The sequence below is a fragment of the Polyodon spathula genome, chromosome 2 (assembly GCF_017654505.1).
Source record: "Polyodon spathula isolate WHYD16114869_AA chromosome 2, ASM1765450v1, whole genome shotgun sequence".
In the NCBI taxonomy this organism is placed as follows: domain Eukaryota; kingdom Metazoa; phylum Chordata; class Actinopteri; order Acipenseriformes; family Polyodontidae; genus Polyodon; species Polyodon spathula.
Genome location: NC_054535.1, coordinates 79,377,885 through 79,396,602, shown reverse-complemented (window position 1 = coordinate 79,396,602; position 18,718 = coordinate 79,377,885). Strand labels below are relative to the sequence as shown.

The 18,718-nt window shown below is 36.9% G+C and overlaps 2 protein-coding genes across 2 annotated transcripts in view; one reads left to right on the top strand and one right to left on the bottom strand.

Annotated features, from left to right (window-relative positions):
* Positions 1-7,661, bottom strand: part of LOC121327008 (probable E3 ubiquitin-protein ligase HERC1) — a 76,407-nt gene extending 68,746 nt beyond the window's left edge. Inside the window, exons 1-3 of the mRNA XM_041270750.1 lie at positions 7,414-7,661; positions 437-1,381; positions 43-138 (exon numbers count right to left, since the gene is read on the bottom strand). Coding sequence (XP_041126684.1) covers positions 43-138; positions 437-1,366 — 1,026 coding nt within the window. The 5' untranslated portion in view covers positions 1,367-1,381; positions 7,414-7,661. The remainder of the gene's footprint in view (positions 1-42; positions 139-436; positions 1,382-7,413) is intronic.
* A 2,588-nt stretch (positions 7,662-10,249) lies between these two features.
* Positions 10,250-16,087, top strand: LOC121301631 (endothelial cell-specific molecule 1-like). The gene is made up of 3 exons (XM_041231192.1): positions 10,250-10,825; positions 13,106-13,261; positions 14,215-16,087. Exons 1-3 carry the CDS (start codon positions 10,516-10,518, stop codon positions 14,316-14,318), a joined length of 570 nt encoding a protein of 189 aa, XP_041087126.1. The 5' UTR covers positions 10,250-10,515; the 3' UTR covers positions 14,319-16,087.
* Positions 16,088-18,718: the final 2,631 nt, after the last annotated feature.

The following is an 18,718-nucleotide window of genomic DNA, read 5'->3' as shown; positions in this document are numbered from 1 at the left end:
AAGATGATTCAGCACAGTGAAAATAAACAACACAGCACACACCTCCTCAAAGAGACTGAGTGCCACATGAGCGAGAGGGCAGAGTCCATCAGCGTTTTTCTTCAGTTCCTGGACATGGTGAGCCTCTCCTCCAATACCCTGAGAAGAAAAAAGACGAGTATTTCACCAAGAACAGCAACTTCCAAATGTATTTATTTAACCAGGACAGAACCCTTGAGATATACATCTCATTTACAAGGGGGTCCTGAAAGAGAGATTTTATCAAGTGACTTCCTAACTGTTAGTCTTTCTGCTACAGAGCTCAAGCTGTTTTTCTAGACTTGACTGTTACATAAAAAATAAAAATAAATGACATTAATAAAACCAACTACTGGGACATGATCTCATGCAATAATGTAATACTGTCCCTTATATTCTCTCCCAATGAAAAACTTACTGAGTATTGTCTCATCTGGGCCAGAGTTTTAAGAATGCAATCATGCCCGATCCCATCCTCTTGCTCTGGCAACATTGCGTTGGTGGCCGTGGAGGCTGCCAGTGACACTTCAATCCACTCCAACAGAAACCTAAGTGACCCCCTCTGCACTGCCAGCCCCAGCAGCAGTTCCAGAGCCAGCCTCCTACCCGCGCTGTCCGCCCCCGAGCTTGGGACAGAGGTCTTCTTCAGAAATGCTGTCACCTGTGTCAGGCATTCCAGCCCCACTGGCGGGATCTTGTTCTCATTGGCCAGGGAGAGAGGAGGTAGTGAGGTGAGCACTGAAGAGGCTGTGGCTAGCACGTCATTGCACAGGGCTAAACCGGGGTCCAGTCTGGCTTGGTACCAGTTCTGCTGCAGCAGGGCAAACAGAAGGCTGAGGCCAGTCCTCACGCCCATCTCTATCAGGACGTCTGTCCCAGACTTGGTGCACATGCCTTCTTGCCAGGAGTCCGAGGCATGTTCCAGTTCCCCGGTGTCCAGGCTGTTTGTGGATGAGGCCTGCACTCCAGTCCAAAAGCGATCGTGGTATTTACTGGACAGTGCATAATAGATACGCTGTATGGCTGCCAGTCTGTGGTGCAAGGACAGTGCATAGGGCGTGCTGGCCAGGGTGCGGCGGGCCAGGCCAAGCTGGCTATGCAGGAGCGCTGTAAGATACGCCTCCCGCTCCTCCGCAGCGTTTTCATCATGCTCAAAGTCTGGGAGCCGGGGGCCAATAAGGTCATGTGCCGGCTGAGCCAGTCCCACCACCTCCTTGTTGCTCAGGAGCTTGCTATAGAGGATGGAGGCTCCCTCCCTCGTGGACACCTGCTCGCTGTTCTCCGACGCCCAGGAGCTGTTCAGGTGCTCCTGCCACTTTAACATCACATGGTTCTGACAAGGAACCATTCTCTAATCATAATCCTGCAAAGAAGAAAGACAGATAGCATGTTTGAAAAAGAATCAGACTTTGGGGGCTTGATCTGCTGTAATTGAAGTAGGGGAAGGATTAGTAATTTCACTTGTACATATGTACTATATTTTGTAGCCCCATGGGTAGACCATTAATACAAGAGGGCTAAAATGAAGAAAATGTGACACTTGTGGAAGATATCCTTCTTCGGGTCTCAAAAGAAGAGGTTGTCCTATTTATACTAAAAATATTTCTTATTTACTACAGGGGGTTGTTAGAATCAGTTACAGTAACAGTACAGAACAATGACACAAGCAAAGTGATGGCAATGAATTTTATACAAGCATGGTTATAGAATGATGCCACATACAGATCCTCACACTGTAAAAATAAAATAAATCTTAGGAAGTTCTTTAAGAAGAAGTGGTACATACTGTAAACTCAAACCGATACTGTAAGAATGTTAACAGCAGAGAATGGAACAATCAACTACTAAACAAGTTAGGTAACTGAAACACTGTACAGGCTATTGGTAGCCTTTGTATCAGCATTACCAAACAGCTTTTGAAATCTTTTTTTTTTTGTTCTGTTTTTGCTGCATTTCTTTTGGACAGAATTACCAGTACATTTTTAAATGAGAGCTACAGTATGAAAAGCACACAAAGAACACCATACTATTGCAGAGCAGTCTTTTTAATGATTGACATGCAAATCTTACCTTCAGGCTTAAAACTATAGGCTCTAAAATACATTGTAAATTGAACAAGAAAACTGACAATTTCCACAGAAAGACAGCAAAGTGTAGCCAGCCATCGCCATTAGGTCACTGAGCATTATTTCAATGTTCCTCTCTTACACGTAAGCTGAACTGGCAGCTTCACTCTTGAAGAATAAGCATGCTACTGTAGCTGCTATTGTACATGGTGCATTCATCAAGAACAATATAGAAAAACACTACAGACACTTCACACAGTAAATCAACACCACTTAAATCTGTGGGCTTACTGGGTCAGTGGGAATAGGGTACTGTATAGTAGGTTCATGCGGCTCCCCTAATTCACTAAACCGTATCCTCCTTAGTGATGGTTTCATCTTTTTAACACATCCAAAAAATGAAACCAGGGTTTTTGTTCTGGAGGCAGTTCCGACTGAAGTCATCTGTTTACACCCATTTATTTATTATCCAAGATTAAAGGTGCACTCAGATATTTGGCGAACAGGTAAAATAAATGTGGTTACAATTGGTGTTGGCTATTCATTACAAGCCCTCCCCCCAAATCATATTAGTAGAATTACAGTATGCCTAACTCCTGTTATGTGTAGAGTACTGACCCAGGAATGGTTACAACTTCCTACTGAACAGCCTCAGGACAAAATAATTTTTTCACAAAAAATATACAGTAGTGTAGTTACAGACTCATGCCTTGTGTTCGAACAGTTTTATGCCACAAATGAAGAATGACCAAATCACTTCTTGTGAAGTTATAAAAAGGCCATTCCTCAAAGAAAAAAAAAGAATGAATAAAGAGATATTTATCAGCTTCTTAAATGTTTGGAGACGTTCGTTCTACTGTTCTGTGTTTCTTTTTTTTTTTTTTTTTTAGAAAATTCCTTTATGTAATAACTTCCACGTAAAGCTACCCCAAATAACCCTCAATCCATCTGAAACTCACTGACAACTCATCAACCAAACTGATCAAGAGTAATAATTTGCAAAGTAGATCAGAAATTGACAGCATATGAATGTAAATGTAGATGTAACTAGTTTCACCTTAAGCAAGTCTGACTCATTAAACGTTTTCTGAGATGCCTTCCTTCCAAACCCGACAACATGATGCCTTTATAGTTGGTCCATGTTTTGCTTTTGAAACCTTTAATGCCTTCTTCCTTATGTTGCAACAACTGTGTAAATGAATCTCTATCAGAAGGTTGCTTTATTTAAGTCTGGTGGATGATTTCCCTGTTTAGAAACATGACCTGGCGTTAAGGGAGCTGTCATGTGCAGTCTCAGCAGCACTACACATGTTAAGGCTTCTATAGAGACCCACCCACATTTATTACACCAAGGCTACTGTTTCCTAAGTACAAAAATAGCAGGGTGCCTCCGACTTACTTGTTGTACAGCACAGAGGGTTGAAACTAATGACAGAGTACGATACAACTTGTGTAAAAAGTCCACGTACACCAGCTACAGCACAAACGTTTTTTATATTACTATTTTTCCCACTTTTTGATGCCTATCACAATTGTTCCTACACATGAAAGGCATTTTCACAGGTTATTTTTCTTTTAACTTAAACACAGTGTGATCCCTGTTGTAAATTGCACAATTCGTTGATTTGTGAGCCTGTGGACTTTCACCTTAAATATTCTGAATTCATCCCAACGCCAGGTCAAGCAGATAAACTAATGAGATTGCAAATATCCCCATGAATCGGGTTCCTCTGTCTACATGCATAGCAATCAAAAGCTTGTTCCCCCTTTCAGACAAACAGCAGGCATTGAACGAAGACTGCAAGGATTGATATGGAGTATACAGTAGACTAGGGAAGCAGAAGCAAGGCCAGGCACAGTTTATGGGTCAAAAACTAAAGTTTTATTCAATTTTGTCTCATCTAAGAATGGAGTGATACATGCAGGTAAGTTTTTGTTCTCATCAAAGTCCTGGAAATACTTCTCTATGACATCCCAACAAATGCTGCAGCAATCAGATCTGGACAAGTCTGTATCATTGCCCAAATACAGCTGAATTCTTAATGTGATTTTTTTGTATGTCATGAATTAGCAGCAGACAGAGGGATTTCATTACAATGTTATACTTATTTAGAATTAAGGAGAACCACAAAGTGGGCACGCTTTTACTGTAACAGCTTCCAACCACTGCAGCTACAGTGTTTGATGCAGATGTTCAGAGTTGTATAATGTGCTTCAAATCCAGCATCATACACTACTGTACCGTGCATTGCATTGTCCGGTGAAACTGTAGTTTCAGCAGTTCCAGCCTAAACAGGACTCAACAGCAAGCTTTTTGTCTCCCCTTGCTAATACCAGATACTAATTTGTATGGCAACAAGACAGCACACATTATAGAAAGATACAGTAATCTTTCCATTATCATACTATAAACTCACTTTACAGAGCTGCCCTCCTACTCTAAAGAGTGTTACTGTAATATTCAGCCAGGAACGTTATTTTTAGCAGCACAGTCGGAATGCAATGCTGAAGACACCAGTAGTGTTAACCATTTGACTTTCATGTGCACTACCCCAAGGAGACAATTAAAAACATTTAAAAGACTCACATGTACGGTACTGTTATTGTAGATGTTTTACTTGTATAAACTCACAAATATCCCTTTTTAATGATCATCACAGGCAGTATTTAGGTCTGCCACTGTTTGGATAAATGAAATAAACCCAGCAGACTGCTGATGAAATGGACACACAAACACATATTTACAGATTTAATTTAGAACAGATCAGAATGAATTGATATGGGTTGAATAATTGGTTTAATTTATGGAGTGTAATTTACTGTAACTAAAGTGTTAATAAATGTAGGTGCTTTAGGTCTTTGTATGTGACAGAATCTCAAGTAGCAATTTACTGCACCTGAGATAATGTTGCCCAACGGCTAATATAATTTAGGTGCATACAGACATATAACCTACTAGATCCACACACTGAGCACTATTAAATACGGCAGCAAAAATTTATTTGCTGTAATACCAAGTTAATGCAAAAATATGAAGTAATTTATTTTATAAAGAAGAACAGGCCAAAAGTGCTAACAAACAGCACAGGAGTGAAAAAGTGTGACCATTACAGCCAATTCAAGACCATCCTCTGTGCGAACAGGTGAAGAACACTCACATAATTAAACCAACCACTTAAATTAGGATAATACTAAACATGTGCAAAAGGAGCACAAATGTCAGTGTATAATTAATCAAGCTAACTGTACTAGTACCAATATTATATATAAATATATTATCATTAAGGTAACTGAATTAATATTGTCATGTCGGCCATATGGATGTCCTTTATTTATTGGGCAACATACAGTAATCATGGATGGAACACCTGTCATTTTCCTTTTTACCTGGTTATAGTGCAAGAAAGAGAAGATAATACTTGTTTTCACAATGTATGTTTGTGTAATATTTAGCCAGAATAACAAGGTACACTAATTCAAGTGAGAGTCGGTAATTCACAATCTTAAAAGCTTCTGCCACGACACATTTGTCCCATTTATTACACTATGATAGCAATCTGATTTCGAAAGGGTGCACAGTGGCTACAGTAGTTTGTTTTAAGTATTAGCATAAAAGAAAAAGTGCGGCCATGAAAAAAGGGAAGCACTCCATGCAGTCTGACCATTACAATGTCAGTGCCCCCATGAATAAGCTACATACTGTTCTGTATGGAGTAGCTAGAATTAAATGGCCATAGTTTAAACTTCCTGTTTTTATGCATGAAAAGTATTTAGTTGTAAATCACATAGAAGAATGTGTTTTTAAACACGTAACCCATATGCAATGCTTGCTACATGCAGCAGTCCTGAATGTGTAGCGACAGTTACAGTAGATGTCATTCTTTGGTCATATGCATAGCCCAAAATAAAGGGACGATGCAATAAGTTAAAAAGTGGTATTCTGGTACTGTCTTCTGCAATTGAAAATTATCGTTTTAGTAAACTGCTGTTCGGAAGTCCAAAAAAAAAAAAAAAAAAAATTTTTTTACTATAATATCCTGTTCAAAAATATATTTTGTTTATTGATGAGACTAGTTACTGTGAAGGCCATCTGCATTACTGTGATTATTCATTCTACCTGTTACATCCTAAATCTGTTTCATTTATTAGGGTATATTATGATATAGGACATGCAGAAACTGCTGCAGGTTTCCAGTCTTTTGGAGTAGTTCCCGGTTTTGTTGCTCCAATATTAAGATCATATAATTTCTCTCTAAATGTGTCTTTAGCTAGCTTTGAGCTTACTGTGAGCTTTTCTGGACAATCCTTAGTGCCGGGAGCAATATGACTTTTTTTAACTTGGCTAGCCTCCCCTAATCCCTGTTTATATGTCGATGAGGCTGAGTTGAAAGGTCATATTGTTACCGGGCTTGAAAGAAATGGAAGGCTGATTAGTCTCAGCACCAAACTCAAAGCCAAATCCAGGTGAAGGCAGATTTAGAAAAAAATAATTGAATATTGGCGGAGCAGAATGCAAACACCATAAAACAATAAAAAAAAAAAAAAAAAAAAAAAATGGAAATAACATTTGAAGTTAACTCTTTCATAGCTTACAGGCTGACCTACTGAAATAATTCTTAGAGATTTTTTCAGAGTTCAATTAGCAATACAGATATCCTTGGGGTACTGGTACAGAAACTCCATTTCTCTTCTTTCTATATTCAGTTTCACAATACTTTACCTCTACAGTAGATGTAAAAACTGTTGCTTACCTGCTCCTAGATCAGGTAGTCGTAACATTTAGTAATACTCCACCGTCCCTCCCTTAGACAGAACACCCTAATATTAATATACTTGTTACACCTTTGTTGTCTATGACTATGCCAAAGGAGGGCTATGTTATTATATTACATTAAATGTTTGGATTTGATGGCTTGACAACTTTCCAGGTTACTTCACAAAACAGTGAAATCCAATACAGTGCAACCAACAGCAAGGCCTGTCAGCAGCAGCAGCATCATCATGTTGGACATGACTTTACAGTGGCTCACACTCCAGACTGCCATGGTTATAATCACATAATTTATGGTCAGACCATAGAGAAGTAACTCTTGCAAAACGTTCACTTAATTACTTCTATATATTTTTTTTACATCTGTAACATGCCCTATGTAGAATATCGTTTAGACTGAGAGGTGTGGTGGTTCTATGCAGTACCTATTCTGCAGTTCAGCACTGTGCCAGTACTAGCAACATGGCAGTACAAATACTAACATTTCCGTTTGACGAAACTACCAAAACAGCAGTACTGTCCAGTCTTTAAACAACTGTTGCAAATCCAACATCTTACCTCTAATTTCTGTTTCATTCACACCCAATACACGTCTGGTGCCCTCTGTGTCACTGCCAGGCTGTTATATCATTGGGCATAAAACAGATCTCCCAAAGTCCCAGGTTTGAAACCTCTTATTAATACGTACTGCGAGTAAACATTCAGTTAACTAATAAGCACTAACAATATAGTTGTAAACTGCTGTCTCACAGTCTGGACGTTACGTCCAAACACCTCCTGCCGATTGTTGCCATGAAAAACATCTAGGCCAGCCTCCAACGCACCGTGCGTCTATCACGTGTGTCGTCAAATCTCTGCACGGTAACGTCACTGCGTTATCCAGATAGGAAAAGGTTCCGCAATTGAAGTATTGTGTTGTGTAGTGAGCTTAGCAGAAGGTCTGATAAAAACGGGTCTGATCTCTAGACATCACGGTGTATAAATAGCTCTAGGAAACAAAAATAACAGACAGGTCCTTTGATGATCTGCGCAAAGTGCTTGGTACAGAATGTTGTGGTGCAGTATGTAAATTTTACGTGTGCCAGACGTCGGGCTGTAGTAACGTTGTATGCGATGGTGTCATTTCTTACGTTTTTTTCCTCAGTAGGCCTTCTTCCAAGCTAGCTAGTTACAGAACAGTGATATGAGATTTCTTGACAAAATGAAACAGAATACTGTAAAAATATTCGCAAAATGAGCATAAGTCATGTTTAGTTCTTTATCCCTATACTGTAACAGGTCACATTGTGCTGCTGCAGTTAGGATTATGGGTTTGACTCGATGACGCAACTTGTGGCAGCATGAAAAAGTGCTATATTCCATAGCCATTCTACATGATTCCTATTCTACAAATACCATGTCCCAATCACACTACATTTTGTTTTAAACAAGTTATTTTATGAAAATTATTACTGATCCTTTGTATATTGTGCTGAAAAAAATTTCAATATTCAAAGTGGGACCTGTGCTAATGCTAGGAGATGATAAGATAATTGATTTTTAAATCCTTGGAAAGTTCTTCTATAAATATTATTGGCAGCATACGTGCTGGTCCTACTTTCCCATATGCAGTAGCAATTGTAAAGTACAGTGCATGGTGTTGATTTATGGAACTGTACTTTTCCATTATAAAGATTAGAGTGCTTTGAGAAGGCTACATTAAATAACTGATACAGAGTGACTACATAAATCGTTCTAAGAGTTATATTACCCACTCTGAATATTATTATTTGTGTAAGCACATGCTTTTACCCAAGGCGACTTACAGAGACTAGGGTGTGAATTATGCGTCAGCTGCAGACAACATCAACTTATAGGGGTGCTAAGGTCAATTTTGTGGAGACTTCAGCCTATGAAAACATCTTTGTAGGATGAAATCAGCTGGAATTTAAATAATATATAGGCAGCTCGGTAACTGGCATTTCTTGACTAAACTCGTTCTCAAGGAAACTGGAGTCCAAATCAAAACAACTACATACATCTGTATCTGACATTTTAAAATATTTATAAAACAGGTACCGGCGCCAGTATTGTTTGATCTAATGAAGCACAGCTCTGTCCTGAATTTCAGCAGTACGCCACCGGATTGGAATGGAAGCATGAAACTAGTACCAGTAAGCATATTATTTCTCTGAAGTGGAATAACAAAAATGTACCCCACCCTAATTATACCCGCACTTGTGTTATAAATAAAAATATATACAGTAGTGTTCCAAAAATGAATGTATGATTCCACCTCTACAGCTTGTGACTAACTGCCCTGTAGAGAGCTCCAAATACATGTGGTCCATGATAGCTGTATAAATAAACAGTATGGAAAACCAAAATGTACATTGCATAAAAAATGTAAAGATTTTATGGTTGTAATTTTTGAAGGAAATCCACTTTGATAACAGTGATGTATAACTAAACTGATCTGTTGCATTTTGCTTACACTGTTAAGGCCTGCTCTCTCTTGTTGGTGTTGCATTACTGACGACACTGTCAGTGCTGCAGAATCACTATTTCTATTGTCTTTCTAGTCCCATGGTTTTTTGTTTTGTTTGTTTTTGTTTGTTTTTTTGCACTTTGTTACACTTTGTATTGGTTGCTGTGTGGTTTACTGGTTGACTGTGGCATTAATAACAGAAGTGAGTGGTGACTTCTTGCTTTGATTAATTTAACCTCAAATAAAAACCTTTATGAATTTCAAAATAGGCTCTCCGTGTCCCAACCGAATAAAGCGTTTTTTATTGTTTATAAACCCTATACCTTGTGTCTTATTCTGTCTGGTCACATTCAGCCATCCCTAAGTATTGCAGATATAGCATCAACAAAGCATTCAGTCATGGAAGGGACTATTTACGGTGTTTTAAATGGTAATGCAACTGTTTTAAATTGTATAGCACAAATCGATAGTATTACTGCAATTAATAAGCAAAAAGTGAAAAAAAAAAAAAAAACATTCCAAAAAAAAAAAAAAAAAAAAAGATTATGTGTGTAATGGTCTCGTGTGACATCAATGGAGTATGTTCTTACTTCTTGACATAAATCACATAAATCATTTATTTATTATTTATTTATTTATTTTTATTATTATTATTATTATTATTATTATTATTATTATTATTATTATTATTATTATTATTATTATTATTATTATTATTCGTACTGACAAAACTTTCCAAAAGACAAACTTTACACTCAATTTATTTAAAGTGTCTTATATTTGTAGGCGACCATGAAGACCTACGTGACAGTACCCGTAATCTGACTACAAAAAAACAAAACAACAACAAAAAAAAAAAAAAAAACTAATCATAATAGATGACATCAGCTCATGCAATTTCAATTCCTGGACGGCAGTTGAGTGCTAATCCCACTTCCATCCCGGATTTCTCAAACTAAAACAAGGGGCAGGCTGGCAAATGCACAACAACACCGGATTGAGGAAATTGACGAGGGCAGCCCATGCAAAGCAAACTTGTTAAAAACAGAAAAGCATGCAACCTGATGTTCACTTCATGGCAACCTGAGTATACATTGTGTATTCATGTCAGGTCTGTACTGTGACTGGAGCTTCATTTACCAGAGCAATTTTGAATCGGACACAAGGGAGAACGACTAGTAGTTGTTGCAGACATGCAGCTGTCGGGGTTTACGGTGTTTTTGGTGCTGCTGCTGATGTGGGAGGTGGATGCCTGGAGCGCAAATGTCAAGTACGCAGTGGATTGTCCCGACCGGTGCGATGTTAAAGCTTGCACTGGAACCCATCGCTGCAAGCGAACCGTGCTAGATGATTGCGGCTGCTGCCAGGTTTGTGCTGCGGCCAGAGGAGAACTGTGTTACCGCACTGTCTCAGGAATGGACGGGGTGAAGTGCGGACCAGGGCTACGGTGCCACTTCTACAACGAAGAGGACGACTTCGGAGATGAGTATGGCATTTGCAAAGGTAGGCTATCCTCTGTGGCGCACCTGCAGTGAGCTAAGTAAAGCGTGTTTAGTCTTAACTGTATTTAGGCTGCAGTCACACTGTGTTTTTTTGTGCGTTGCCACTCGGCAACAGTACGAGTGATAATAAAATAAATATAATAGGAAGTACCATATTTCCTTTTGGTAACATGTTCATAGTTTAGCCAAATTGCTAATTTGCCTGCATACTAATAAGTACATTTGATGCTGTGGTATACAGTATGCTGAATGGGAATATGTTTCATACTGAGATTCCACACGAAAGATATGACCAGGTGCCGCAGGTTTGCACTTGTATTCACTCAGTCAAAAGGCCTTTCCCTTTCAGATTAAAATGGCTGCATTTTGTGTTTGTTTGATAACACCTGGAGGAACACTTACGGGTTCCCAATTAAAAAAAAAAAATGAAATTAATGCATATTAAAAGCATATCAAATAACTGTGTCATATTTGTTTATACTGCCCACACAACACGGCGAATCATAATGAAAAGCACCGTCTTAATATGTTAATTCCAAACACTACACGCTGAACTATTCAAGCTTGTAATGTAATGCATGATCACTGGGCATTCTGCTGGTTTGATTGAGATTATGGATATTGCTCCAAATTTCTGGCCAATATAGGCCTGTTAGTATAAATATAGGAATACTAATAATAAACTTTTTTTTCTTTTGTGCAAACTCCTTGTACCTCAATTTCTAAATATCTGTATACAAATATATTGAAATGGTGTCTGCATAAGTGTCATCTATGTTAGTAGAATTACTGCATGTTTGGTATTGCTGACACTGTGATGCTGTACTGCATTATCCCCCAGCCTGTCCTGCTGTTCAGTCACCGGTGCTATTATTAATCTGTTTAAAGAAAAAACACACATACACAAAAAATAAAGAGACTATGTCTGTATGCATGGGCTGCAAATAAATAAACGTTTTTCAAATGTTCTGTCTTTAAAAAAAAAAATTAACAACATCGTTTGCCTGAGCGATGTACACATATTAACTTTTTGTTTTTACTAAATTGTCATCTCTAGTGACAATATGTATGCTGTAGTCTAATCCGCAGGATAGCAGATATACCTATATATAACAGTACTGTACATAGAAGGACATGTTTCAACTCAGTGCCACACTTTGTTTCTGCTGCCCTCAGACATCCAGGTTCACAGCTCTAGGAACAGAACGTTTCTGTTCAAGGTAAATGGTTTACATCTGTTGCTTTAACAGCACCAACAAAGCAGTGTATGAGCTATATATGTTTAATATCACAAGCTTGTCCATATCAATATAAACACATTAGCATTAAAAGCATGTACAATTACTTGTATGCACGCCATCTATTCAACATTATTTTTTATTTGGACAGGTGTTCTCTATTTTATACCCATTTTTAAGCTCCATTGTTTTAACCATTCTTAAAATATTCTTGACGGAAAAAAGGGCTAAAACTACGTAGTCTGGATAAGTAATTAAACAAAGTGTTAGTGTTGAGTGAAATCATTGCTATTGGCAATCTTTGAAGTGTTTCCTGATGGTTGTTTTGACATGTTTCTTCGAAAGTTACTGTTGGCAGTTTAAGGCAAAGCTGATATATTTTTTAAAACTATCATTAGTTTAAACAACTTGTTAAAAGTCTGTACTATGAAATATGATCTGTAATAAAAACATGCTTAATCTCTAATAGCATAACAGTTCCTGCAAACCATTCATTTAGAAATGTTTTGTATAAACACTGGATTTATATAAAGCTTTTTTCAACGACCTTGTTCTAATATTTCATTTTCAAAAGATTCCGATTGCTGGGTGAAAATAAATACAGCTTCAAATCATTAGTGGTTTCTAATAAAATATGTAGCTCTTATAAGATGAAAGATTGGGAAGTCTGTATACCTTCTCTGACACAGAATTGTAAACTTTTGTTGAAGGGTTCTTTTTACTTCTGTTGAAATCAGCAGTAAAACAAATAGCTTGTAGATAGTACACAGTTATCACATATGAAAAGTGGTTTCTATTAATATGGCCTGAAGAAGGATGCAATAAATTTGAAATATTTTTACTCCAAATTGTATTTTATTATTCTAATTTTAACATGCACAGGTGTTTTTACTCCTCTTTGTCATAAACAAAACTTTGTAACCATCCCTAAGATGTTCTACTAAATTGATTAAAAGTGCCAGCAATTGAATAACTTAAATAACTTAATTGTGAGTGAGTGAATCTTCCTTAATTGTAATATTGTCTGTTTTTCTTATTTGCAGACTGCCCCTATGGGACACATGGACTGGAATGCAGGAATACATGTAACTGTAACACTGGGATCTGTGACAGAGAAACTGGAAAATGTCTGAAGCTCCTGTTTTTTTCAGTGCCGGTCTCCAAGCCAGCCAGCAGACTCAAATTCAGAGCACAAACAGGTAAGTGCCTGTCCTTCCAAACGTTCACTCAGTAAATTACTTCTTGCATTTAGCTTGGTGAAGAAGGAGTTTAATTTAACATACAATGATAGTGAACTCCAAGTCATTTCTACTGTGATAAAATCTAAATTACAAGTACGTTTAATAATGTATAAGCTGCATTTTTAACTAATTTGTTGGGTAAAAAAAAAAATTCTAACAAAGATAAATATTTTGAATGGAACCTTCAAATACAATGTATTATTGTATGTATGTTAATAAGGACTTTTCTTGGGTTGGGGGATTCATTTTCCTGGGTTCAAAGGGTAAATCCTTAAAATAAATTGACCATTTAATAATGCTCTAGTTCAGTGTTTCTCGGCCCCAGTCCTCGGGGACCCCCGTGTCTGTCATTCCAACTGAGTTCTCAATTACTTAACTAAACCCTTAATTGAACTAATACTTAGCTTAATTAGGCCTTTTTAATTGTTTTCCACTCCAAAAAAGTTGCAGATTTCAAGTTACTTATAACATTTTATAGTTAAGCTGAAATCTCCAACTGTTTAAGAGCTGTTAAAAGGGCCTAATTAAACTAATTATTAGTACAATTAAGGGTTTAGTTAAGTAATTGAGAGCTCAGCTAGGATGAAAACCAGAAGACACAGGGGATGTAAATAAAAAATTACATTTTTGAAAAGCATGCTATGTCATAAAGCTACTTCATATAAACCACATATTCCAGGGAAGGAAATAAAACTTCTATTGCATAACAGTTTCACCCATTCCAGGTTTTAATATGTGCTTGATTAGCTGCAGTGTTTAGGTAACAAGCTCAGGTGTGTCTTATTAACTTATAGTAAATCCAGGAATGCATAAAACTGCTATGCAGTGAGAGTCTTATTTACATCCCTGTATTGATTCAGTGAATAAACACCATCTAAAGACTTATATATGTTTTCTAAATTATTTTTTAGACAATGAGATGGGATCAGGAGACCACAACAATGATCCAAAAGAGGATTTGTTAAAGGAGAAAAATGTGCGCTCTTCAGCAATGAAATGGTTAAACCCACGCTGACATCTTTAACTTTGGAATTAACTAATTTAATGAATAAATGTAGCATCTTGGTCACTGAAAAGACATGTTCTATTTTATTATGTATGCAGATACAGGGCTGCCAAGACTGTACAGCTTTGGAAAAACTGGGACTCTTCTTTTTACTCATTCATCTCAGACTTTTGTTTTATTTCTGGGTATCTGAAAACAAAAGTTTCATGTTGTAGTTTTTCTAAGTGTGAAGGTCTTATTGTGAGGACTGTTTGATATATTTTTTTCAATGTTCAGTAGCCTTAAATGTTTTATTTAAGAATAGTTCATATCTTTGACTTTTTCTGGCAAACTTTATAGTTGCACCTTCTTTAAAAGCACAAAATGGAGTTTAACTGTGAGTTGCCAAAAGCCGTGTGAACACAATAAATCACTTATAACGAAGCAGAGTGTCCTGTGCTGCATACTTTTATAGAGAGATGTTACTGTTCCTATTCCCTCTTAAATAACACCAGTAAAGATCATTTGGGAATATTTCTGTGTTAATAAATGTGACACAGCGAAAGTAGGAGGGCCCCTACTAATCCAGCACCAAGTTTTGGTTATTAAAATTACCTTGTTGAAAAGCCTGCTCTGAATTGACCAGCTCAGGGTGCATATTCATAAAGCATTTACCACTGTACTTAGAAAACCGACAATCTAATAGAACTGTAACAACTAGGGGCTATAGGAGCTCTTAACTTACCTCCTGAAATACTTATTTTAAGCTTTAGTAAAAAAAAAAAAAATGTAACAGGCAGTCTGTGGGATTACTGAACGAGAGGTATGTGACATGCAGACAGACAGGGAACCTCCAGATATACCGCAAGATTATATTGACAGGCCTTTGAGAGTATACCTTGGAATCTTTTTTTTTTTTCCTGCCGCTCTGTGACATAAATAAAAACATAACTGTTAAATAATAATAATAATAATAAAAGTTCTTAAATATCTGTTTATTTTACATGTGCAGAGGCAATTTTGGAAAAGAAGATCAAAGTATTAGAATTAGAATTAATAAGGGATCTATGAATGTCCATTCCATGACTATTACACTGCTGTCAAAATCCCCTATAACAAATTATGTAAGAAGCTACAGGTAAGAGAAATGATTTGGACTGTAGACAGTTGGATGCATTTTGATTAATTATGGTAAATGTTACAATGACCCTTGTTACAGCTAGCCCTGGTGTCCCCTATTGGAAAGCAAAGAACCAAGAAAAAAGAGACAAGTGGTATTGTTGCTCATGTAATAAGACGTACAGTAAGAAAACATTTTAAAACCTTGGAAACTTTAACAAGCACTTAACATCATACAGCAAATGTGTAAAGAAGCAGATTGGATACAAAGGACATAAAGTTACATTTGTAGCATTTCATAAGCAGTGCACACAGCAGCATTGTGTTGTAAAAGTCCTGTTATTGAATAAACTGCACATAAAGTCTTTGTTTTTTCTGAGATTTACCCTGACGTGATCCCTTTATCGGAAAAGGACACAGGCTTGAGTGTACAATCGTGTGTATATTTTTTGCATATTCTTTGAGACCGTCATTTTGCTTATGATGTTCCAATTGTATGTAATCCACACTTTGTTTAAATTTCATTGTAAATATTGTCTTTAAAAGGGAATAAAAACATCATTCATGGTTTAAATGAGTCTTTGATAACTCTTTCAAAATTATCTGATACATGGCAACTGTGCTTGTTTAAACCAGTACAGAGCCTTCAGTGTAATAATATCTGCAGCAAATCACACAAATAGTATAATGATTCAAAGCTTGCTGTTGTTTCCTTTTTTTTTATTTCTAAAGCAGTAGAAAAAAGTTGATTTGCGTGTAGTGTTGGTGTTTGCAACTACTGTACCATTCAGTATTGGGCACATTTACAAAAAAAGCTAATCTTTCCAAAGCTTAATTAAGTTTAAGCACGAAAAAACTATATTAGCATTACATGCAATAACTCTGTTTTGGAAGTTGTACAATTTACGTTACCTTAAAAAATAAGGACTGTGTGTGAGAACAATTCCATTACCCAATGGTGGATGAAAGTCATTATCGAGGATTTCATTTACCAGTAATGTGTTTCTCATAATACAATGTGTTAGGCATTTATACAGATAACACATTGTTTCACCAGATTCAACAGTTTTTTCCTGAACAACACTTGAAAAAAACAAAACAAAAAAAAAAAAAAAACAAGTTGAGCTGTGCATAGAGAGTAACTGGAAAGATTGGGTGTGCAAGATACTCTTCATCAAATTCTGCAGTACCTGCACAGCTTTACGTTGATACTGTCAAACTCAAATACAAGAATGCATGTGTGGGGCAAAACAACACAACAGTGTTGAAACTCAGTTAAATACAATGAATTAAATGAAAACCTGTACCAGGTATGGAAATAAGACTCCAATTCTGCAGCAGTTTTAGCCATTCCTGGTTTTACTATGAATTTAATAAGACACACAGAGCAAGTTACCTATACACTGGTGCTAATCAAGCACATAATAAAACCAGGAATGGGTGAAACCGCTATGCAATAGGAGTCTTCTTTCCATCCCTGCTGTTTTGGCATACTAAACAAGGTTTTAAAGGGCACATTAGTGTCAATTGATTCCTCTGTCAAGCATTTTATAAAATTTGTTTCAGGTGGTGTATTATTAAAAGAGAATGGAAATCAATTTGTTATAATGTTTGCCTACTTGAATTGTGTTCTATTGTTTTGGCCATGCATGAAAACCAACCTTGCTTAATGCATGAATTACTCGGCATAACAGAAGATCCAGATCAAAGAACACTGCACACTACAGCTTTGTGGCATTCAATCTGTGGTAACAATATACTTGACCATACAAGTTCTGCCTATATGAAACACCCAGCCCTAAAACTTAACAGAAACTGGGATGCAGTAAGCTACAATACTGTATCTACAGCCTGTACCTTTCCCATTGATTGAGCAAAAATAGATTAAATCCCTAGATTTAATGATGGAGCAACCTTCCATTCACCAAGAACACTAGCTCTGGGGCAAGTTAAAATAACATGCTTATAAATATTCTGGTTGACACCTTCACCTTAGTAAGTGACTTATTTGTACCCTGTTATTTTTAAGTATACAGGTTGTTTATTTCCTACATTTCCTGACACCTCCGAAATTGGCCGCCACTTCCTGTTGTTGTTGTTGTGTCTGCCCCAAACAGGATTTTAACAAACTGGACTTCGTCAAGTGACACACGTCATCATAGGACAGTCACGGCAGCTCAAGACACTGAGTTTCCGGCTGTGTTATCCAAATTCTTTCCTGAGATTAACCAATCTTATTGTAAACAATCAAGCTCTATCTGGAAGCTTCTTTGAAGATATATCTTTTTTTAATTGTCACTGTTTAGTTTATGGCACAATGTTAACAGCAAGCTTACTGACATCAGACCATGCGGATTAACATCCCTGTATTGATCATTGAAAAGAGGTTTTATTTGTTTAAATTCACATTTAAATATGCTACTGTAGTAATGTTTAGCAAAGACGATCATGTTTTATTGCATTATACCTTGAAGGGAACGTGATTAAAAAATACAGATACATTACAAACTTTTTTACTTAACTTCTTTCTTTTAAGCAATATTGAAATAACCCTAGCCCTAATTTAAAAATGTTCATAAATTCAAGACAATCTTTTTTTTTATTCTGTGCTAATGGCCGCTATGGCACAGGTTCTTATTTTTAGCTTCCTATTCCTGGGTTCTTATTTTGGACTTTCCTTTACTTCCTTTGTTGTTTCCCTATGTAATGTGTTTCCTAATATAACACTGTCATTGTGCAGCAACCAGATATACTCTTATTGGAAAGAAAGGACCAACTTATTAATAAGAAAAAATGAAGGGAATCTTTTTAGCCACCACCAGCAATATGCACATGTCAACATCATCATCAATATTGGTTTTATTAAACATCTTTCATGCAAGTCATAACCAAGTTCAAAAGTAATATAAAAACAGTCTGGATTATGTTGACAATACTTTGCTGTGATACAGACCTCTCAGGATACAGCAAAGTAATGCATTCCTTGCAGCACTGCAGGGTCATCTTTGAGTCCGAAGTGCATTATAGAGCTGACTGGTACAGTTGAGAGGATTGTCCAGTCATCCAGAAGGTGGTGAGTGTGCAGTTAAAGAAGTAATAACTAATGCTTTAAAATATTTGCCTTTATTAACATAGTCACAGGTCCCACTTGTATTGTGGTGAGAATCTTCTTAAATTCAGGACATGCAGATAGTTCAGATACATCATTATAGATAAAGTGCTGCACCCTGGTTCCTTTGCTGTATGGTAGGTCACATGGTTTGGTTGCCGCTAGCCCACTGGAGAGAGTTTGAACTACAGCACATGATGTG